The sequence below is a fragment of the Misgurnus anguillicaudatus genome, chromosome 9, assembly GCF_027580225.2.
Source record: "Misgurnus anguillicaudatus chromosome 9, ASM2758022v2, whole genome shotgun sequence".
NCBI lineage: Eukaryota > Metazoa > Chordata > Actinopteri > Cypriniformes > Cobitidae > Misgurnus > Misgurnus anguillicaudatus.
In genome coordinates, this window is record NC_073345.2 from 4,816,101 (window position 1) to 4,841,666 (window position 25,566).

At 36.9% G+C, this 25,566-nt stretch overlaps 1 protein-coding gene across 5 annotated transcripts in view; it reads left to right on the forward strand.

Moving 5' to 3' along the window:
• The first annotated feature begins 1,924 nt into the window (after positions 1 to 1,924).
• The window catches only part of gabrg2 (gamma-aminobutyric acid type A receptor subunit gamma2), a 70,774-nt gene continuing 47,132 nt past the window's right edge, over positions 1,925 to 25,566 (forward strand). The window contains exons 1-2 of one of the 5 annotated variants that reach the window (XM_073871051.1): positions 1,925 to 1,940; positions 20,340 to 20,482. Coding sequence is in view for 4 of the 5 variants with exons in the window: in XM_055180205.2 (XP_055036180.1) it covers positions 7,246 to 7,358; positions 20,340 to 20,482 (256 nt within the window). In the remaining variant the exon portion in view is untranslated. Of the gene's footprint in view, positions 1,941 to 6,804; positions 7,359 to 20,339; positions 20,483 to 25,566 lie in introns of those variants that run through there. The other 4 variants (XM_055180205.2, XM_055180206.2, XM_055180207.2 and 1 more) reach the window with 4 other exon arrangements.

Here is a 25,566-nt window from a genome sequence, read left to right on the forward strand (position 1 = left end):
CTGCCCCCCTTTTTTTCTTGTTCATTATTGGTTAACTCCCATCACCTGTCCTTCCCTCGTTATTTTGTTTAGGTTTCTTATTTAAGGCCCCAGTGTGCTGTGTTCTGTGCTGAATCATTTTGGTTTGTCTGCTTTGTTTGAGTGTTACAAATAATTGTCATAGTCAAGTTCTGTCAAGTCCCATGTAGTTGTGTAATAGAGTTTCATCACATCATTGTCCTGTCTGATGTTGTCATCAGTTTATGTCGTGTTGTTTTCCCCTTACGTGGGCCTTTGTTTTCTGGAGTTAAATAAAAATGTAGTTCACAGTTTCAGAACATGCCCAAGAAACACACAATACAGTTTTGAAACAATACAAAATAATCTGTAAAACATATGAAATATTCAAAAAAATTATTTCAGAATTTTCTTTCTTTCTTTCGTCCAGGCAATTAACTCGTTTCTCTGCATGATTATATTAAATGAATTTAAATGTGCTCTGTTTTTGGTAGTTTGCACAGGAAGTCTGGTAATTTGCTATTTTGTCGGTATAATTAATAATAATAATGATATGTTTAATTTATATAGGGCCATTCCCCAGCTCAAGGAAACTTTACCAGGCTTTCAAGAGAAATGAAATATAGTTAAGCAATATTGCTCGAGTAGGGGTGTGATATAGCTCTATATCATCACGGCTGTGATTAGGCCAGAGGCACGACGCGATACGAGCACTCACTTGTTATTAGACTTGTTATTAGACTTTGTTCTTGTCAGTACTATATAAAACAGTTTTTTTTATATGTGTCAGAAAGATGTTTTTTGTATGCTGCTTATAAATATATCAGTGGCGATATCTCATAACGTGTTTTAATAGTCACGTCACGATAAAATAAATGACCAATGTCCACATTTAACAGCCGTGGTGCTTACCTGCGGTTCCACTGTGTTTTCGCGTTCTGAGGAGAGAGATCGCTCCAGAAAATTGTTTATTCCTCTTTCCAAGTGTTAATCGTCCACACGATGTGACAAGACATTACTCCCATTAAGTTTATTGTAACATCCAAGAGCGCTGATCTTTGATGGAATAATAACTTCCGATTGTGATTCACACACTGATTCACGAGCTAGTGAACTAATGAGACACACGGAGAGTGTTTAAACAGCGCGTGCCGTCTGTGTGTGTGCGTGCGTGCAGTTTTTTTTCCAGTCAGAGATGAGCCACTAATACTAAAATGACCAGCAGGTGGCGGAATGATACAAAATGGTGAAGCGGTTACTGTGCCGTTATCAGTAGAATATTGCACGCCTCTTAGCCAATCAGATTTGAGAACCAGAAAGAACTGTTGTATAATGTAACGTAATACCTATACATATTCATATTAATAACAGAAGACAGTACTATACATATAACACAAAACATACAGTAAAAGAGATAGAACTGTCAGGATCTGTTTAATATTATGTCTTGTCATTATGGCTGGGTTCTGACAGTCCCATGTCTTATGTGAAGGCCCATGATCTTGTGTTTCGAGTCATGTGCCTCCGGTGTCTGACCCCGCCCCCTTGTTCTCCCTGTTAATTGTTTAATCATTAGTTTATTCCCATCACCTGTTCCTCCCTTGTTATCTTGTTAAGTTTTTGCTATTTAATCCCTTTGTATCCTTGGTCCTGTTCTGGTTCATTTTGTACTATTCATGTTAGCTCACGTCGTGTCAAAATAGTGTTTAAATTAGTCAAGTCCAGTTAGTGTGAAGTCTTTTGTCTAGTGTAGTTTGTCCATTAGTAAAGTGTCTTGTTCAGTGTGATTTTGCCCCCACGCTGGCTTTATTTTTCGGGGTATTTATTAAAGTGTTTTCGGTTTACCCCGACACCGTCTGCAATTGGGTTCTTCCGTCTCCTGCTCCTGACAAGAACTCTACATAGTACACGTACATACACCACATCCCAGAAAGATTAAGGAGGTATGTCAATTGCCCTATAAGCACATGACCGACGATGTTGTGTAATCACAACGGGTTGTGAACTTTTAATACTGTACCATATAAGGCAGAGATCTTATTTGAACCACGTCTTAACATTATCACAGACATAGAGGTCAGGCTGATTCAGTCTTGTATGATTGAACAGCAAAAAAAACTGCATATATGAACTGAAATTTCATAAACAATAATCCAGTAGAATCAGTTTTAAAGAGTTATTAAAAACTTCCATTGGTCAGATAACACCATCCCAAATGAATGCATTTGGTAAGCCAGAGTGCAGTGGCTTAATGGTAACTTAGTTTGACCATTAAATATATATTGTTACATTATTTTACCAACAACTATTTTTTTGTGGTAGAGTATACAGTAGAGTTTGCAGAACATACATACAGTAATTCGTTAGTCGTATATTTCCTCCAATCTTTAAGAGAGGTCAGTGAGAGGACACTGCTTGCTTAAACATGAGCTACAAAGTTGCATTTTGATTGCTTCAAATTTTGGGTAGTCTTTTGTTGGATTTACTCTAAAACAACAAACTGTGTGCCCTTTGTAAAATTACATTTGAGAGAAAGCCTGAGTCAATGTTGACTCAGCTTTGCATTTATTTGGTAGACACTTATTCAGAATGAAATATGGTTCCATGCATTCCCTGGGAATGTGGCTTTAAGCCTCCAAAAAATGGTTTAACTTAATAATAAACCCGCTAGTATGTCTTTGTCTTTTGATAAGGAATAGTCTTTTACTTTAACCTAATGAAAACAAACTTAAAAAAACGTCTCAGCTTATCACTTGAAAACTCAATTTTTGACCAGACATATTTTTCCACATCTCTCATGATATAAATTTGTTAACTTCAAAAGTGAGTCAGATGTTCAATATGTAATCTTGTGATATTTAAACAATATGAGATGAGAATTACAGAATAAGAATTAATGCATGTGTTAATTCATTAGAAACAATGACATGTAGTGAATTTCTTTGCTTACAAATTATGCCCATATTATGCCTGCTTTTCCACAAGGTGTATGAGTTTCATAAAACATGTTTCAAAAGTTGTTTGCGCGAAATAGCTTGTAGGAAAAGATTGTTACCCATCTCTAGTAGCCTCTGTTTCAGTACATTTCAGATTGTGCCGTTTTGAGCTAGTCATTACATATTTATGAGCTGCTGCTCCTTTGGCCACGCCCCACTACTAACGTTATGTGTGCGTGCTCAGTGATATCATGAGCAGTACAGACCATATATGTATATTATTATATATTATAATTAACGGTTTATGTATTGCCAACAGACAAATCAAGCAAAAAATATCACTAATAAGTACACTCCAGGAGAAGAAACTCATGACACACAATGATTCCAGAGTAAATTGTGATGTAGCAGTCTCTACAATACACTAGTTTTACCCTGGACAACGCTAACATATTCCCGTTTATAAAACATTTTGAAACTCATTATTTTCGCAAATTACAGAAATTTAGACCCGACAGGGGATGTATACTGCTTGTGGACACCATGCTAATTGCTAGAAGCTAGCGAGAGGTTCGCTGTATCTTGGGAAAGTGATAGAGACTTGGGGGTATGTTAGGCTGGTCACTGGCTTTGCAGGAGAAACCACGCTGCAAACTAACTAGCATAGCGGTTTGCCACCTCGTTCTCAATGGCAAATGACTGTGCTAAAACACACACAAGTTCACCCGCTCGACGCGCACCAATTTGTGGTTGGAATGACATTGGTTTTTTTAACGCTGCTAACAATATCTATATAGTTTACTGTTTACAAACATTAATAATATTAGTATTACTATACATTGTTTAAAAGGTCTACGGGTTTAGCATTAGTGTATGGACTCTGTTTTGAGATACAGATGCTCTAGCATAATAAATGTAGTATTTTGTCCAGATATAAACAGGACTTCTTACCTTTGTGTTGATATACGATCGCAAGTCGAATCCAGTCTGTTTCAGATGTGTGAATAATCCATGAAAACCATCTAATATAATACATCCAATGACCATTTTTGTCCACAAATGCATATAATCTATGAAATATAGATATATAGTCTGTTGTTCAGAAACCTGTATCTCACTCAAAACAGCATGGATGGATTTTTTTCCAAGCTTGTATGTGTGTGGAAGCACCAGAGACACAAAAGAACACCCCAAAACCCCGAAAAAAGTGAGTTTTTCATAATATGGGCACTTTAAGCAACACTTTAAGGATTATTTAAAGGAGCTGTTTTTATCAGTGGTACAAATAAAAAAAATAATAACAATTACAATAATAATAATAAGAATAATACAATATGCAAAATATAAATAAATAAATAAATAATAATACTTAAATGCATGCCAGTGCTACCCAGTCTTAGAAAATTATGTACCTATAGTTTTATAGTTTTTATTAGGGCCTTGATGACGTATGCAGTCGACCAATGCGACTTCCGGAAAACACTGGCACGAATGGCCACCCTAATACATAAGCTTAAGCAACAAAATATTGTTTATTTTTGTTCAACCAAGTCGCTGTAACATTCGGGCTAACATCCACGCTAGCTGCTATATGTTTTCCATTGAGATGATACTTGAGGCTCGCTGTGCTGCGGTGATGTGCAAATTCCTTGTTGCATAGCTTACACACAACCATGCTCTTATCGACGCTTCCATTCGTTCATTTTTTATAAAAAAATTCCCATCCACGGGGCCAACCAAAGCGATCTCATCAGCTTCTTCGTTCATGTTCACTGTGGTTTGTTGTTGTCTGCAGTCATGATGAACGCTAGTTGGTGCTCCAGTATATTCGGTCCGCCGAAACTCATCCAATGAGAAATGTTCCGCGGTGCAAAAATAAGTATGATTAAAATGTGTAAAAAATGTTTAACGCGCCATTTTTGTGTAATTAATTAATCTTAATTAACGCGTTAAAGTCCCGGCCCTAGTTTTTATATTATTTTTTTCTGTATTTACTTTTGATATTTTCTCAATTTTTAAACATTGTCACCTGGTGTTAGGGTTAGAGTTGGGTTTGGGTGAGGATTTTATGTAAATCTAACCCTAAACCGATGCGAAAATGTGAAGAAAATAGGACAAAACAGTTGAGTAACCAATACGTGACAATGACACATAAACAGAAATTCGTGATACAATCACGAAAAACGCGGAAATTCGTGACAGTATTACGAAAATAATAAAAAAATTACGTGACTATAGACGGTTTTAGCAGTAACAACATAAACACGCGGCTTTCATGGTCATCACGTATCTTCCTGTAAACTCTGCGAAGAATAAATAACAACAAAGTCCTTTTAAAGTAGTTTATTAAATAACAAGCAAAATAAACAACATATAGATTACATAGGAACCCAAAACATTTGCTATTTTCGACTAGGTATTTGTTTAAGAGTTCAGTTTAGCAACTAGTCAGACCATTAAACAAACAGAAACCGGAAAATAAAGACCAGACGCTTATCGCGTCACCGCACATGCGCCCGATGAAATGGTCTATAGGTACGTAATTTCATGTGACTGGGCTGGCCAGTGACATAGAAAACTCATGTCAGATATAAATTAAACATGCTATTCCACCATACATACCAAATAGACTCCACATTTGCTGATAAGGACATATTTTAACTTTTGGTTATCTGTGCCAATGGACATAGTCAAGCAGATTTCTGTTCACAAGAGATGCATGTTTTTAACATTAAATGATCTCTCACTAACTTCAAGCTTGTTTTTCCACTCATTTTAAATTGACTGTGCCTTGCAAGTTAAAAGAAGGCCTACGGGGGTGTTTGGCACGGGGCAATAAAAAGATCCCTACAGCTAAATATCTTATAAAAACAATTTAGAGAGACACATAAAAAATCTCAGTTGGAATTTGGACATATAAAAATGTATCTGTCTGTCTGTCTGTCTATCTGTATCTATTTACCCACATATATTTCTAAACTAATCTTTACAAATCCAAGTGAAGCACTTCAGCACCATGGACAGCTCATCTGTGGTGCTGAAGTGCTATGCTTCGCTACATATGTATAGTACTGAAACTGAGTTCCCTCACATTAATAGCCTTTACGACTTGTTTTTGTACATCACTTGGACTAATATGTGACTTCTGTAGGCTTTACAGCGATCATTTGGTAAATCACGTGTAATTAACATGCTCTTCTTATTCCTCATCGTGTGACGCATGACAGCTTCCTGTGACGCATGACGGTCTCTCTCTCTCTCTCTCTCTCTCTCTCTCTCTCTCTCTCTCTCTCTCTCTCTCTCTCTCTCTCTCTCACACACACACACACACAATCACACGGAACATTAACTTCGTCTATATTATTTATAACAGATTATATTACAGTTATATAAAACAGAAATCTTCACTTTAAAAATAATTCAAACGTACATACAATACTGTACACCTCATCAGCTAGTAAATAATATCATATAACGAATGTTTTATTGTAACCTACAGTATTTTCCCCATAACACATCTAAAATCTACATAATAACAATTTGTATGAAGGAACATTATTTTATTTAGATAATAAATGCAAAATGCACTTTTGCTCGATTGTCAAATTCCATTTCAAAGCATCAAAGCACAAAGTTGTCGCGTTGCTTGGCAACCGTAAACAAACTACAGATAATACAGAACTAAATTTATCCCACGTCATTAATAACACAATTAACATTTTTTGTTTGTTTGTTTCTTTGTCATATTAATCTAGTCCAAATTACATATACAGCCAAAAATATTCCAGATGGACACAGAATCCAATCACAATCACCATTGATTTGTTAAATCAATTTATTTAACAAATCCAGGTGCATACTCCATCTTAAAAATGACAACGGGATATGCCTAAAGCATTCAGTCGCGCATGTTACTGTATAGCGTCTGAATGCAGCGGAAAGGTTTTATTAATAGAAGCTCGTGAGCTTTGATTCGATCTCTACCACGCATGTGTTGCTGTGTGCTGCCGCTGCGCGCATCAGATCATCTGACCCTACAAACAGCTGCATTCAAACATTTGTCAGAAATACTGGATATAAAGACACCCAGGAAGATCACGTTTATTATTCGCGTTTATTTTCTGCGCATTGCTCACATATAACCGGAAACTCGTCTCCGTTTGGTTGCGTTATTTTGCGAGAGCTCCATTGCATCGCGGTACGTTACGGCAAAGGCTTCTAGACGCGAAAGCAACCGCGATCTGCTATGTGTCATAGCGAAGAAAGGCAGTAAATAAAGGGGACACGTCCATCTGCGTGAAGAGAGAGGAAGATGGTGATCATGGCTTCTCTTCATTTATCTGAATGCCTGAATGCAATGGCCGTACCCACGATCACAGTCAAGCTATTTCTATGGGCTTTTCTAATCGCCCATCTTCCCTTAAGGTAAGAATATGATATCGATTGCCGAATCTAGCGCACACATTGGATGTCGTATATAAACGTTACATGGGCTTATGTGTTGGGATCTGTCCATGGTGCTGCTCGGTTTCTGAGGGATTTCTCTAATCCGTTAGCCTTAACGGATAGTGTTGCCGAATGAACATACCTTATGATATATCACATCGTCAAATATATCGTTGTGTGACGGTATGCTGTTTTATGAAGATGAGTGATGCTACATCGGAAGAGGAATAGCCTACATGTTTATCGACATCGGTATAAGCTACATAATAATTATATTATAATTTTAATATTGTAATAGTTATAGGATGATAATAATTTATTCATTCAGTCAGTAGGTGTGCCATGTTTCAACATATACATTAAAGTCAATTCCAGAAATGTTGGGTTAGCCTTCAGAGAACAGGACAGATGAAGCTTGCACTGGTTTCTCGTTGTAAATAGCCAAGCTAAAGTTTATAGCTTTATCTGTACCTGACGCCATTTCAGTCAAGATGTTTGTTTAAGAAGATACAAGTCGGGGGGTTGAACCGCCTCCTCTCCACCTGCTGATGAAGAATTAACAATCAGTGTGGCCTAACCACACCATTTGATTATTATAATCCCACAAAGCACTTAAACACATAAACAAAGGGTTGAACTAAAAGGAACATGAGGCTTTTAAGATGGTTTTAAAAAATTTAGCCTACTAATGCTAAGGAAATATTGCTAAAATGCTCAACATGCCCAGCCTTGTGATCTGAACATGCTAATATGCTAACTATATTGTTTCTTTAATCTGTAAATTTTCAAATGTAAATTCTTAAATGGACGCATATAGAGGCAGTAGAGTAGATCTTTAATAAGACCATACTAATGTTTTTCCAATAAATTACCCTCAATAATCAGATTATCTTTTCCCTTAAATAAAAATGTATGATTAGCAATAGCACATTTACTATATTGGCTTTTTAATAAAACCAGACAAGCCATTTGCTATGTTCTCTTTAAACTTTTTGTTTTAGTAGAACATGTCAACACAGGAAATACATTTACATACCATTTTAAGAGGTCTTTACTTGCATAGGTCCCATGGGCCTCCTGAATATCAGGAGATTACTGACAAATTCATATATTGTAATAATACTAAAAGTCTGTTTTGCTTTATAAAATAAGAATCTTTTCACAATGAGCTTCTGCTTTTAGATGCACAAGTTATTTGGAAGTTATTTTGATTTGAAAAGGAGAATATCTGTATTTACTGTAGGCTATGCTATTAATTAATCTTAACAGCAGCTTTCAGATAACAACTTTTCAACAATGATGAAAATATTGATCTATAGTGTCAGTTACTTACTGAATAGGCCACATTTACACTGCCTGTTTGAAGTGACTCAATTACCCGGCACAGATCGGATATGACCCGGACCTGTAAGCAGGAAAAAGCACATAGATTCCGATATTTCTCAAGATCGGATTCAGGTCTTATTCATATGTGGAAATAAATCAGATATGAATCTGATACATGCATTCGTGTCCACAATGCAAGCGGACAGCTGAGATGTTCCCATCTCAAGACGTGTCATGCATCATTGAAAATGCGATGCTGGCAAATGACGTCAACTCAGGTGGACACCACCCGCGATCATGTGACTCTTCCTAGCTGCGCATCTTTGGCGTGACAGCTCCTCTTGTTACAGAAATAAAGCTCTATAATCTTTTATAATCAATTTCTCTGTGTTCATTGCATATCGCAACATATTACATCCTCTGTGGTATATGCTGTTGGTCAGTAGGCCTACCTTAAATTGCTGATATCAAATTCGAGTCGTTTTTAAAAGATGATGTAAACATGTCGTCAAAATTGGATATAGTTAACAAATCAGAATTGGGCATCAAGATCTGCAGAGTAAATTCAGCTCATAGGTATCATTTGTGGTCTCAGTAATGTGTTTGAATTTTGGTACAGTACAAGCAAAACTAAAACCACAAAAGAATAAGACTCAGTGAAAGGGAAAGTTCACCCAAAATTGCAATTTCTGCCATCATTTACTCACTCCCGTGTTGTTTTAAACCTGTATGGTTTTCTTTATTCTGTTGAACACAAAATAAGATATTTGATAAATAATGGTCACCACCACACAATTGATGGTCCCCTCTGACATCCACAGTAGGAGAAATAAATACTGTGGATGTCAATGGATACCCTACCCAGTCTCACGAAATTATGTACCTATAGTCACATATTTTTTTTTTTGTTTTTTTGTGATACTGTCACCAATTTTCGAATTTTTTGTGATCGTATCAAAAATTTCTGTTTATGTGTCATTGTCACGTTTTGGTTACTCAACTGCTTTTTCCAAACAACCCATTCTCACTCCTCAAGGCGTCAAAATCTTATGCATGTTCAAATGCCTTCAGCGTCAGTATGAAGACGCGAAGGGTGCCCCTATGCGTCACTATATCGACGAAATGGGAACTCAGTTGCTTTCATGCTAATCCCTCAGCGTCGGATGTAGACGAAAGGGAATCCCGGAAGGTGATGCCGTCACATTATGCGACGATCGGCAGGATCATGCCGCTTCTGGACGCTAACTACTAAATTTTTGTTCCAAATTTTTTACCATTGTCGCTTGGGGTTGGGGTTAGACTTGATGTTTGGATGTCAGTTTAAGAATTGGTTTATACTTTTTGTCTTCTGATTTTTAAGCCATTGTTGAGAAGTTACCGTCCAGAAGCTGCATGATCCTGCCGTTCGTCGCATAACGTGACGGCATTACCTTCCGGGATTCCCTTTCGTCTATATCCGACACTGAGGGATTATCATGAAAGCAACAGAGTTCCCATTTCGTCGATATAGTGACGCATAGAGGCACCCTTTGCGTCTTCATACTGACGCTGAAGGCGTTTGAACATGCATAAGATTTTGACGCCTTGGAGTGGCAACAATACATTAGAACTGTGTGGCGTTAACAACTCATTGCTTCAAGTAATTTTAGGTTCATAATTTAGATTCAGACATCAGACTCTCACCTAACTTTTATTTTACTGTAGTCCCCGAAACCTTCATCCAGCCTTTAATACCTCACCGAGAACAGAATGAGCTCAATATAGCCAATGGAAAACTTCTATTTGAAATATGATCCTGATGTGCTGCTGGAGTGTGCTTTGCGAGTTGAGTGCTCTACACACTTTGATCTCATATTTCATCATTTTGTTTACTTCCACTGTTGATTATTTTTTATTTTCCAACAGTTATCTGGAAAAACTTTCTCCATAAATTAGCCTATGTCTTCTGTGGCCTGTATTTAAGTTACTTAATTCTTTTGGGATATCTTGGTATCCTAACAGTCAGACTCTAGGGAATCAAAGCCTCTTCCAGTCAATGAGAGTGTGGCAGTAGTGACGCTTGTAAACTGCATCCTGTGTGACATTTTCATCTGGAGTTGCACTGCAGGGATGAATATGTTGGCTTGTGGTATGATAAAACGATTATGGTTGGCTTTGATGACACTCAGCACGCTGGTTTAAGAGCACATCCTGTAGGAGCACCTTAACCTTATCATGAAAGACATTGGAGAAGCAAAACTCATAAATGTAAAAGTTGGCCACAGAATAATGCAGTGAGATGTGGGTTCTGACATCACATCCCTTTGTTTTCTTATCATTTAAGTTTCCAGGACACACTTACATTTATTCACCCATTTATTCATTTACTGATGAACCATGGATACATAAATTACTTTGTCTTTAATTTCCCTACAAGGAAAGCAACATTTATTATTTCTTAATTCCAAAAAATTATCTCTGCAAGCTTATGTAATATTTGATTATATTTATTAATGATAACTGTTGTACGTTTCACAATTATATAGTGTATATATCAGTATACAGCCTGATTTTACATAAACTCATAAGTATTTTACGAGTTGGCTAATTTGTATGCATTCATATAAAGTGAATCAAACACAAACATATGATTATTAGAAAGAAAAAAAACCACCCTATAACCACAAAGTCACAGGGGAGAAAGCAAATCGTACTAAATTATTTTTACGTACCAATTATTACGAATTAGCCACCTCATAAAATATGTAAAAATTGCAACAAGATTGGTATATTTAATATATATAGCCTCAAGCCCAATTGGTAGCTTGCAGAGCCAAAATTTATAATTCAAGTGGTATTTAGAAATCAATCATTATAACTACAGTAGTGCTGGTTATTTTTTAAATATTGGTACACTGTTATGTTCAGTGACAAAATCTGGGATTTGGAATAATCATCATAAAGCACTGTTGCAAATATAACATTGAATTAGGGCGAGTGATTGGTTTAGTTAGGCTTAGCATAGCCTCTGAATAGCCAGATTGCTTTAAAGGTCATCTAATTAGGGAATTACAGGCCACTACAAGTCAGCTGATGTGTTGGTAATACTGTAGCTTTGTATCTTCTAGCCCAGTGGTTCTAAACTCCAGTCCTCGGGCCCATCCTCCCAGAATGTTTTAGATATCTTCTTATAGATGGTTTCATCGGATATATGTGCCGGCACCTAATTGCGTGCCTGGTTGGAACTTTACTTCCGGTTTCTGTTTGTTTATTGGTCTGACTAGTTGCTAAACTGAACTCTTAAACAAATGCTTCGTCGAAAACAACAAATGTTTTGGTTCCTAGGTAATCTACGTGTTGTTTATTTTGCTTGTTATATAAATACACTACTCTAAAGAACTTTCACGAGTTCACACTTACAAATAAGTTGGTAAGATTAAATTAGTTAACGTATTTGGCGTGCTGTCCGGGGAGAGGGCTCTGAGCTCGGAAATGGGCCCGAACACAGAGTATCCCCCCCCCCCAGTTTAGGAATTAACCTGGTGAGTGAGAGGTGATGGGGTGGTGGCGGGATTCTGAAGACTGCAGAGGATCTTTGCAGAGTCAAACTGTGACTTATATATGGCTTGCCTTTGTCCTGATTGGGTAGATATGATGATTACTGATTGAGGACATCTGGTGGTACTAGAGTATCTGTTGATTACTGATTATAGACAGCTGGAAGTACTTAAGTGGTTTATTTGAGGTGCTCCTCCCGAACTACGTTAATAAAACATCATTTGTTGTTATTTATTTTTAGCGGAGTTTACAGTAAGTTACGTGATGACCACGAAAGCCGCTCGCTTGTTTATGTTGTTACTGCTGAAACCGTCTATGGCTACTTTTTACACGTGGGCGGCTATTTTCATAAACATTTCAACCTCTCCGGCTTCAAAAACAATACCGTGCACACATGTCAGTCCACAGAAAAGTGCCCATCCACACGCACCCGTGCATATATGCCGCCAAGAGAAGCTCAAGCCCACGCAAGCCAATCACCGGCAGCGCTGGTGGTGACGCGGACTGGTTCTTCGTGTTGGAGGGAGGAGTTGTTGCAGTAGGTGATCGATGACGTCATAGTACCGCGAGAGTGATTCAACATTAGACCTCTACATGTGATTTTTCAACTCGCACTTGCGGTATGTTGAGATCATCCGCCTGTCGGTTCTTGCAGTGCCGCATGAAGGCAAACATGCGTAAAATTGCTGACCTCCGAGCACTCGTCTCTGCTCCTCTACATAATGCAGCAGCTGTATTTGCAAATACAAACAAATGAAACGAGTTTGCACAAACATAAATGTGATCATGGAAGTGTTCAGTGTAGCAGTCACATGTAAACATAGGTCGCACTTTTGACGTAGGTGCGAGCTCTGGCGCATAATCTGTGACGTTGCCTGCTTAAACATCCGTTTGTCCCAGTTTACATGCAACCGTGCAACCGAAGATTTTCAAGACGTCCACCCTGGCCGGAGTTTTTAGAAACAATCGGTTTCAAAGGCGAGTTCTCAGTTTGCATGTAGACGAGGGGCACAAACGAAGGTAAATCTCTCAGTTTTTAAAAATAACCATGTACGTGTAAACAGGGCCCATATGAAACACCTGATTCCACTCATCAGCTTCCTGCCAGAATGTTTAAAACGTTTCCTTAATTAAAACACTAACAAGCTAATGAAGTGAATCAGGTGTTTTATATTTGGAGACATTTTAAATGTTCAGGGGGGTGGGCCCGAGGACTGGAGTTGAGAACCACTGCTCTAGCATGTACTGTAGATGTGGGCACATGAATCTTGGCTTCCTTTGCTTGTCTACCGCCTCATTTTGGACACCAGATGGTATATTTTGATGAAGTAGTTGGACTTAAACAACAAAATGGCACCAATGTATCATAAATGGAAATCTTTTTTTCATAATGAGCCTCATATACAGCAAAGTACTCAGTGAGTGAGTACTGGGGCTGATAGTAAATTGGTAATGAAAATCTAACGCTTTGGCTCAAAGAAGCCTTGTGGACCAGACAAGACGGGTTGTGTTTTCATGCTGTCTGTGTCATATTTCACCATAGATTAAAGAGAACCAATGAGACATTATATTTTTGTGAAATGAAGAAATTTTATGTCTATTAAAATGTTTATGTGTGCGCAGTTTATAATTTAATCAAAACGGCACTCCCCATTCACAGTACTGTAATATGAAACAATCTTTCTATTTTATTGTACTAGTAACTAAATATTACTTCGATGATTGACTAGGATGCATTGCAATATACTAGTATGTATATTATATAATGGAAATATTGTTGCAATGTAATAATATCAATAATAATAATAATAATAATAATAATAATAATTATTATTATTATTATACAGTAACATGAGACATTAGTTATATAATATCACTGTATTGTGTGTATGCCATTTACTATAGTAGACTGCATAGTATACAATTCAATGAAGCTCAATGGTATAAAGTTCAGGATACAGTTCCAGAAACCTCTGTGTAAAGTATCTTTGAAGAATATTCACTCCTAGATCAATAATGTACATCTATCGTCCTAAAGTTGTTTGTAAGTTGAAACGGATCCTTTAAAGTTCCTAAACCTAATGATTTCACTCTCCTTCAATAAACAGCAGACAAGAGAAAAGATGGACAGCTTAATGTGTCTGTAAGAAAGGTTAGATTATCTCTCCTGAACTTTTATTATCAAATCAAGACATTTAGAGTTAAGTAGCACATAACCTTTGAGAAAGATTTTCTGCTCTATGGATTCATTGACATTTTGATGTCAACGTAAGATATTGTGTGATGTGATTTCCAATAAGGATACCATACTTTTACTAATTCTCAGTTTAATGGAAAAGCACACAGCGTTTTATTTTTTCCAACTCAAAAAGTTTTCCTATAATGACTTTCCTATACCATAGTGTACGTGAAACAAAAATGTTATTATGTATAATGAAGTAAGGCAAAACCCATCTCCCATATTTCAACTTGGTTAGAATGTTTTCATACTAATGGTTTCTCACAATTCAGTGTACTTAATTTTTAAATACTCTTGGTTTATTTAAGGATTTCATATTACACACCCAACAAAAACACTGAGGATGTGTTACTGTAAATGTTAGGGCTAAATGTTATTTAAGATATTCTGCAGTTGTACGTTACACATTACGTACAGGCATTATGCAACAATACAGGAGTAGTCATCTATAAAGTAGTCATTTTATTTGAGTACTTAATGTATTGTACATTGTTGTACATACCACTATTGCATCATATTTACAGATGACATATTGTACAATATAAAAATATACTGCTGCTTAGGGTTGGGCAAGAAACCGGTTGATCAACCCGTAGAGATTTTGGACTATCGTGGGCACGTAACCTCGATAGAGACGATAGTCCAAAATCACTGCAGCACTGCAGTTTTAAAACAACTGATTTTAAGCCATTGAAACACAAACAACAGTGCTATAAAGGGTATGCACGTGACGTCACCTTCGCCCACTGAGTGGCAAAAAGTCTGAGCGACAGCATTAGAATAACGTGGAAAATGCGTCTAAAACAGGAAAAGTAATTGTGTCTGTGCAACAGATTCAACAAAAATTATTTTTCCAGACTGCAAAAACACTCATGGGGGTGAGGTAAATCAGTAGCAGTAGCCATATGTCAGGTATGTACAATTTTGGGATAAAAAATCCTATAAAAATACACCAATGAATACTCTTATTCTGTGTAATTGCAAAGTTTTTTCAGTGAGCCTTCATTAATTAACATCCATTATGATGAGCCTTGTGTTCTACAAAGGTGGGATGGTTTAATAGTGTTAGGCAAGACAAACATATATGTAAATATAAAGCAATGTCTGGCCATATGCCAATGTCCACAGACCACTGGTTGTTTAGCAAGCTGTTAGGGTCACTGTTAAGGCCAACTAAATTCAATATAAGCTGATAATAGTCAGTTTTACTGGCGTTTTCACAGCAGCTGCTATGAAAACCAGCCATTTTGTTGAATGTTTTGCCACTCAACGGGCGAGCTACGGCATGGTCACGTGGAAAAGTTATGTCGTTGCATACCCTATGCTCTAATGTTAAAGTTAATTAAATGAAAAGAACACATTAGGGCAACACAATTAAGGGTTTTTCTCCTCCTAGGAGTTTTTCCACAGGGTTTTTCTCCTGGGGGGGGGGGTTTCATCCCCGGGAAAGTCAGCCAACATTGGCTTAACTTAGCACTTTACTGTATATGTTACATTATTACTACGCTCGCTTGTACGGTTTATTCTTAGCCGCTGTACTCTACTTCTACTCACGATTATTCTGTGTTTTCCCCTACATCTATTCATGTAAAGCTGCTTTGAAACAATTAATAATTGTCAAAAGCGCTATATAAATAAAATTGAATTGAATTGAAAAACTGAAAGAATCACTTTTCTCAAATAATTTGAGTAGTTTCAACTTATTGGTGTTTACAGCGTATATGCCCTTTCTTTTGTTAGAGGAGCGTGCAAGTTGCGCATCCGTTGCTAATTAAGCCTGTGAGCATTTTTGCCGCTTTATTTTCCTTAAATACTAGCCTGACGTTGTCATACTCAATTCTAGTCAGAATTTGAGTCTGATACCGCTCCATTGAGCTAAAATTATGAGGCGTGTCTCAACTGAAAAATGCCTCTCCACTCAATTGGATAGACATACGACCAATCAGAGCAACGGAGTGTGTGACGTATGTTGAAATGTCGTCTTTTGCAGCCTGACCGAACTGCTAGTTATTTCGCTACAATGACACTAACATCATTGTGATTATACTAAGTCTGAGTTAGTGAACGTACATCAACACCTACTATGTTTACAACATTTAATTTATATCACAACATTAAGTATTTACTAAGTCATATAGTAAGACTATCTCTTACCATGTGTACGTTAGGTGAACTTCATCCACGACGATAGCTACCCATTACGTTGGCTTGAAAAATATCGGAGCCTAGCATGTCCCTCCACTTATTCAGCAGTCACGATTCCGGGCTTCCGAAAAGAAGCTGGCAACGACCGCTAATTATATCCATCTCGTCGTGCACGCCGAGTTGCATCGCCGTGACACTCATTTCAGTTGCTTCTTTAATTTTGTCCTCCATAAGTGCGACCAACTTTTGCCGAATCCCGTAGGAAGGGCGGCAAAAACAATCAAATGCCTTGATCGCGTTTCTCTGTTCCTCTTTTTAAATCAATGCTCTGTCGATATCTTTTAGAACAGACTCAATGTCAGAATCCACACATCAGCGGCAGCCATTTCATTGTAAACAGATTCAACACACGCGCTCTTTGGTGACGTGGTTGATACGTTACTGTTGATCATCTGTCCATCATCGTATAAAGCCCACCCTCACAATTTGATTCGTCGACCAGCTTTGGGACTCGCATAGTAGCTCCTCAACGGAAAAACGTCAGACCGATCTTCTCGTTTTTCAAAATGTGGTGGGCGGGGCTAAGATCGGCTGGCATCCAGGCTACTTAAATACATAAATGTGTCAAAATTCCCGACTTTGCAAGTATCCTCATAAACTTATCTTCAGTGAGCTTGAATTTTATCTTCTTTTTAATGCATGTATAAATTTTTTGTGAGAATTATAAAAGTTATATGACATTAAATATTTAGATAACATAAAAACCTTATTAAAAAAAACTCTACCGTGATACGTACCGTTATCACAATATAAAATAAATCCTATCGTGAAATACAATTTTCACGCCCACCCCTACTGCTGCTATAAATGAGGTTGCACATTCATACATTTTTTTTGTTTTTGATAAAATATTTTTTATATTCTTAATTATTCTACATAATATTGATCTAATTACTCAAATAAAATAGTCGTTATTAAAATAGAGTAATAGTAATATATTACTATTTTTCCCTGCTTTTCATCAGCTTTGTAAGATGCTGTGTAACGTCCAACTGTGTAATGTTGTCATTTTTGTTCTCTGCGATGCTTCTGAAGCTATCAGTGAAGCAACACAAGGATATGCCTTTCTGTCTTCTACTGACTCCATGGTTACTGCTTCACACCAGCCATTGTTGTTTACAAGCTTTGCCAAGGTCCTTAGCAGCATTCATGTGAAAAATACAGTTTCAGTTCTATCCAACTAATGTTTGAATGCATTGCTCTAATATAACATGATTTACCATGAACATGGAAAAGTTAGTTGTTCTGTTTGTTTGAGGTACAGCATAACCTTAGTACTTGAAGTACCATAATACTTGAAGAATAAAAAAATGGATTATGTAAATAGGCTAGATAAGTGGATCGATGCATGGATGGATGAACTAACAGACAGACAGGCAGGCAGCACCTCTACACTAACATAAGCATAAACTCGATTAGTAACACAGGCATGTATCGTGTGATTAAATTCCTTTATAATCACAGGTAATGGGAACACATGAAAAATTAAGCAAATGTTCCCTACCCACAATCCTCTTGTGCTGTGAGAGAAGACCGAACGCGAGAGTGAGGGAATGTTTACACAGCTAATGCAACATTATTATTGTATGTCTGCCTGTCTCCAACATCCAGCATCACCCCCGCACTTTCCTCACAAAAAATAAAAAGACAACAATATGTCATTTAGACAAATGGCCTCAGCTTAAGAGGTATTGAGAAAATTAGGGCTCTCTGGAAGACAATTCGGCAGGGTCTGTCTGTTTTCTGTGACTGTATCTGTCGCTCTGTATCTGTCTGTCAAGACGTCAACAGACCATACACATGCACATTGAGTGTGTATTTTATTTTGATTTTTGCTTGCAAACATGAAAAGAAGATCTCTTTAAAGGTGCAGTGTGTAATTTTTAGAAGGATCTCTTGACAGAAATGCTAAATAATATACAAAACTATATTATCAGGGGTGTATAAAGACCTATCATAATGAACCGTTATGTGTTTATTACCTTAGAACAAGACCTTTTTATCTACATGCTGTCACGACCGGTTCTACACCGGGAAGTGAAAACCAAAAGGAGAACCCAAACGCAAAGGATGTATAAAATAACTAAGATTTATTTACAAAAATAACAGAAACACCCACAAGGGGGTAAAAACAGAAAGGAACCAAAACACTGTGATGAAACACAAAATAAACAGAACACGAGAATAACTCGGATGGGAAACTGGGGAACATCAACACAGTAACTACAACAACGCACGCACACCACACAGAGAACACAAGGGCATTATATAGACAGCACATCAATGGGGAACAGGTGAACATAATTAATCACTTAAGACACGAGTACATAAGGGAGTAGGGTAAAAGTGACAAGACACTGGGAACACGTGTCACACATACATGATGTGAAAACACACGTGTTCCCACACAAACACAATGCTGCCATAATCTTGCCAACATCCGACCTGGACTATAACCAAAGTCAGGCAAGACCATGACAGCCACAAAACACTGGGAACACGTGTCACACATACATGATGTGAAGCACACGTGTTCCCACGTACACACAATGCTGCCGTGATCTTGCCCTCTAACATAGACCTGAACCTATACTAAGGTCTGGCAAGATCACGACAGCAACAAGACACCGGGAACATGTGGAAGCCACACACAGAATGTGATTCCACATGCCCCCACACAGAACATGATTCTGCCACGGTCCTGTCAGATGCACTCAGACCTACATCTAGCACAGATGTCTGACAAGACCGTGACACATGCACTGAGGGTCCCCTTACATGGAAGTCGCCATTTTGTGCCACCATTTTTCTACAGAAGCCCTTAACAGACACATTTTTTTACTAAGTTGTCTCCAACGATGACATGTTTGTCCCGTGGAGGGGTGAGCAGTGGATTAAGCTGTTGGTTGCAATTTACAACCTCACCACTAGCTGCCGCTAAAATTTACACACTGCACCTTTCACAGTTATATCCAAAGATCCAAAGGTCTCTGAACAACCTACCCAGTCTCTCGAGGTTTCGTGATATAGTCACGTATTTTTTTAATTCTTTTTCGTGACATTATCACGAATTTCCGTGTTTTTTGTGATGGTATAATGAATTCCTGTTTTTGTGTCACTATCACGTATTGGTTACTCAACTGCTTTTTCCTATTTTTAAACCATTGTCGCTTCGGTTTAGGGTTAGATTTGGTGCTTGAATTAGAATGTCACTTTATGTATTGGTTTATACTATTTTTTCAGATTTTTTTATATGTCACCTGGCGTTAAGGGTTAAAGTGGGTTTGGGTAGGGATGTCATTTTATGTAAATCTAACCATAAGCCGGAGTGACAATGGTAAGAAAATAGGACAAAACAGTTGAGTAACCAATACCTGATAATCAAACAAAAACAGGAATTCGTTATACGATCACGAAAAAACTGGTAAATTCGTGATATCACGAAAAAGAATAAAAAATTACTTTGTTACTATATAACGCATTTTCGTAAGAATGGGCTGGAACAACATTGGAACAATGTATAATAGACCATTAGAACATAAAGATATATAAAGATGATCAATTAAAGTGAGCAATTGTTATTTTATTATTATTACAATTATTTCGAGATAGAAACTGGAAGACTTTTTCAACCTGATTTTTTTTCCGAACAGCTCTGTCCAGTTGGAAAGCGATGACGATGAAGTAACAAACAAGACATGGGTTCTGACCCCTAAAGTGTACGAGAGTGATGTCACACATATTTTAAACAGCTTATTAGACGGCTACGACAACAAGCTGAGACCAGATATAGGAGGTAAGAGTTTATATTCAACTACTGCAGAAATTGTTCAAATGCAATTGTTAATTATTGTTACAGTAAATTTTCTTTCATTCTTGTGAAATTAACTGTTCGGATGGATAAATGGACGATGCAGGCACCTCGACACCTCTACACTACACTAAAACTCAATTAGTAACACAGGCATGTATCATGTGATTAAATTAATTTATAATCGCAGACAATGGTCACACATGAAATAATGAAGAAAATGTTCCCTACCCACAATCCTCTTGTGCTGTGAAAGAAGACAGAAAGAGAGAGTGAGGGAATGTTTACACAGCTAATGCAACATTATTATTGGAAGTCTGACTGTCTCCAACTTCCAGCATCACCCCCGCACTCTCCATAAAAAAAAAATAAATAAAAAAAAAGTCATTTAGACAAATGGCCTCAGCTTAAGGAACCACCTGTACCACCTGTCTAAAATACACACTCCAAAAATTCTGGGTTGTTTCATCCCATGGTTGGGTAAAATATGGACAAACCGAATCGCTGGTTTAAATTAGCTTAGAAAATGCCTATATTTGAACCAGCCATGGGATGAACCGAATGCATCCCTAATATATATATATATATATATAAATATAAATATAAATATAAATATATATATATATATATATATATATATATATATATATATATATATATATATATATATATATATATATATATATATATATATATATATCTCCACGTCAGTTAAAGTCCCGGCCCTAACATATATATATATATATATATTAGGGCCGGGACTTTAACGCGTTAATTAAGATTAATTAATTACACAAAAAATAACGCGTTAAACATTTTTAACGCATTTTAATCACACTTATTTTTGCACCGCGGAACATTTCTCATTGGATGAGTTTCGGCGGACCGATTATACTGGCGCACCAACTAGCGTTCATGACGTCAGACAACAACAAACCACAGTGAACATGAACAAAGAAGCTGATGAGATCGCTTTGGTTGGCCCCGTGGATGGGAATTTTTTTTATAAAAAACAAACGGATGGAAGCGTCGATAAGAGCATGGTTGTGTGTAAGCTATGCAACAAGGAATTCACATATCACCCGCAGCACATAGAGCCTCAAGTATCATCTCAATGCAAAACATATAGCAGCTAGCGTGGACATTAGCCCGACTCCGAGTACAACGACTTGGTTGAACAAAAATAAACAATATTTTGTTGCTTAAGCTTATGTATTCAATCATTATTCATGGTATACTAAACATCCATGTGAAATATAACTTCTCAATGTTCTCAGGTCAAATATTTCAACCCTGTATCGCGACATTGCGTGACTGTTTCGCGCATGGACCAGCGTGGCAGTGTCGCGCTTTGCCGCGTTTGAGCGTGTGCATGTCACGCTGTCTGTTTGTGTCGCTGTCGCGTATTGGTTACTCAACTTTTTTGTCCTATTTTCAAACCATTGTCGCTTCGGTTTAGGGTTAGATTTGGTGCTTGTGTTATATGTCACTTTAAGTATTTGTCACTTTAAGTATTGGTTTATAAAATAAAAAGATACAATACTTATTCTTTTATATTTTCTAAACTTTAACCAATTGTCACCTGACGTTGGGGTTAGAGTTTGTTTAGGTAAGGGTGTCATTTTATGTAAATCTAACCCTAAACCGAAGCGACAATGGTAAGAAATTAGGACAAAAAAGTTGAGTAACCAATACGTGACAGCGACACAAACAGAAAGCGTGACATGCACACGCTCAAACGCGGCAAAGCGTGACATTGTCACGCTGGTCCATGCGTGAAATAGTCACGCAATTTCGTGATACTGGGTTGAATATTTATATGTGATTAAAATGTGATTAATTTCGATTAATTAATTACAAAGCCTCTAATTAATTAGATTAATTTTTTTAATCGAGTCCCGGCCCTAATATATATATATATATATTAGGGCTGTCAAAATTAACGCGTTAATAACGCGTTAACGCAAATTCATTTTAACGCCACTATTTTTTTTAACGGAGATTAACGCAACGCGCAATTTCTGTTTGACCCTTGGTCCAGCCCATAGTTGAATGAACAGAGACGCAGACAAATGTGACTCTCTCTAAATGAGTAAAAGGTTTTCATAGAAATAAGAACAATAAGCAAATCGTCTACCAAATCCAATGCTCTAAATGCTCGTTGGACATCTGATATGATCTTTATTTATACGTCTGAGAGGTGTAATGTTACCGTCCTAATGCTTAATCTAATACAAAAATGCGTCTCAGTTCATTTTGGTTTCGCTTTTATGCATGACTTAGAAAATAGACTGCAGGACTTGCTTGATGTTAAAAGAGTCATTAAGAGAGATAAAGTTCGGTACCTGATTAATGTTAAAGAGTTATTAAGAGCGACAAGACTCAAAAGCGATCCCCTCACGCTGACTGACTGATATCTGAAGCGCGTGCACACAGACGCGCGAGTGCGCGACCCGGATATATATAGACATCTACACAAAATTACAGTTTTACAAATATCTGTTTTGATAAGAATTCACGCAGGTAGGCTCTATAATCTGTTATGTTTTAAGTAAATGTTTGGTTAACTGTTGGGTAAAACTATCTGATGTGTAACATTATATTAGATCACTTAGATTTTAAGCAGTCTGTCTCAATGTCAATCAAACAAAAGGAAAAAAAAGTTGAACATACATTGATGATGTTTTTGCTTTGTGTGTGCTAAATCTATTAGTTTTACCAGTGATTTTAAGGTATTGATGTGGTAATATAATGTATGGATGTGGAAATTTTTGTGGTAATTTGACTCTTTCAACTTCAAACACGTGTAGTTCTGTCATATTTTGTTATATTTCAACAAATCATGCATTGTTCTATGTTTTAATAGAGAATGTCAAAATATGAACAACTATTTTTTTTAAATTTGCTAATTCCGACTCAACTTGCCAGCACAGGTCACAAATGATGCAGCAGCAAACAAAAATGGAGAAAGAAAAATCTTCTGAAAGGAAAATTCATATACAAAACAATGGCTGGTGATTCTGTTAAAATGTAAACAGGCTGTTGTTAACATACATTTGCATAAAGCATCTATATATGTATATATGATTAGAATATTAAAAACCTGAAAAGTGTTAAATTAGGGTAAATTTAGAATGGATAAAAATGTGCGATTAATTTGCGATTAATCGCAGTTAACTCATGAACTCATGCGATTAATCTAGATTAATTTTTTTAATCTATTGACAGCCCTAATATATATATATATATATATATATATATATATATATATATATATATATATATATATATATATATATATTAGTAAATATATTAGTAAATGTACTCAGTACTTAATGCGTATGGCATTCAATGCTTGTGTTTAAATGGTAAAATAAAGGACAAAGACACTTACACTGGCCTGCATGCACCACACACTTAACGTGTATATACTATTTGTAAGTTCAGTAGTGTTTCTCATTAGTTACAGTATACATAACATATATGTGCCCGTCATTAACTTACACTGGCCTGTATGTATTACAAACTTACCACTTACATAGAATTTGTAGTACAGTAGTGTTTTACAGTATACATACACTATAAGTTGTCATTAACCCAACCTTGCCTGAAGTATTAAATACTTATATTCTACATTCATCATTTGTAAGTACAGTAGTGTTTCTTGTAAGTTACAGTATACATGCACAATAAATATGTATCTGGTATTACCCAGTACTTTTCTAGAGTTACATAATAACTACCAAGTATGTACCACTGGTAAGTACAGTAATGATACCAGTTAATTACCATGTAGTAGATACTCAAAAGCAGTGGCGGCCGTTGTTTTGAGGGCGCTCGATGCGAAGTTCGTCACAACATGTAACTGTTAAGGGAGTGTCTTGCATGTACTTTGTGAAAGTAAGCGTATCTTTTGTCATAAACAGTTTTGACGCATGTGCAGCAGGCACTTATTTTGACAAAACACATGATCCACACAGGATCTCTCGACAGGCAGAATACATATTTTGGAAAAGGGAACCACACCCATGACACTCCGAACACTTATTTTGAATTAGCTCCGCTTGGATGAGCAGTCACGAGCCGCCACTGCTCAAAAGTAAGAACCCCACATTTGTCTGTAAGTACAACATATGTACAAGGTACACATACTCTAAAATAATGTTCTACCATTTTTTTCCACTGAGGTACATTTTAAAATGTTTAAATATTTTCTCTGCAGCTTTAAATGTGTGATATTGTTAACAAAAGCATGACATTGTTGAAAAGAGTGGTTGTTTGGAGCAGTTTTGCAGTATTGCACCCTTTTACTTTGATGAGCAGTGACCCTGTTCATATTCGCCTTTGACTTTCAAATCTGAATTTTAATGAATGTTACTGTAATTTGTTATTTAAGTGGTACTTGTGGTATGTATGACCTTACCAACAGCACCCAAAGAGCGTACTGCCTCTAAATACCTGAAATAAACACTTATAACACTTTTAGAATGTGCATTAATAAATAAAATAACACAACACGTATACATTTACATTTAATCATATAGCAGACGCTTTTATCCACATCGACTTACAAAGTAGAAGATAGTAGAAGAATAAAAGAACAAGAACAGTAATGCAAAATTGCTGTGACCAGACCCAAGAAGTCTACCATAGAGTATCCATATACTGTAATTGCATGACTCACAAGAACAGCACGATGAAATAGGACACTTCCTGCCAGTCAGTATTTATGCAAATGTAGTTTAGCTCAGTAGGATATATCCCATCACCATATGTTTATTGTGCATGCATGACTGAATGTTGGTAAAATGAAAGCGTTTAATTTACCTGCGAACTGGCCTTTACTCATGTGCAGGAGACAGGGCTGCTATATCTCACATGCTTCGTTTTTAAAGACGTTTGTGGGAATGTGACGTACCATATGTCAGTTTACACACGGCATTGTCTATAAATGCGAACTGTGCAGTCACGCTAAACGCTGTAGACTACACAAACACAATGAGTGATGGACTCTGTCTGAGATGAGCTGCCATTATACTGCTGACATCATTCTCAATATCACAGCCCAT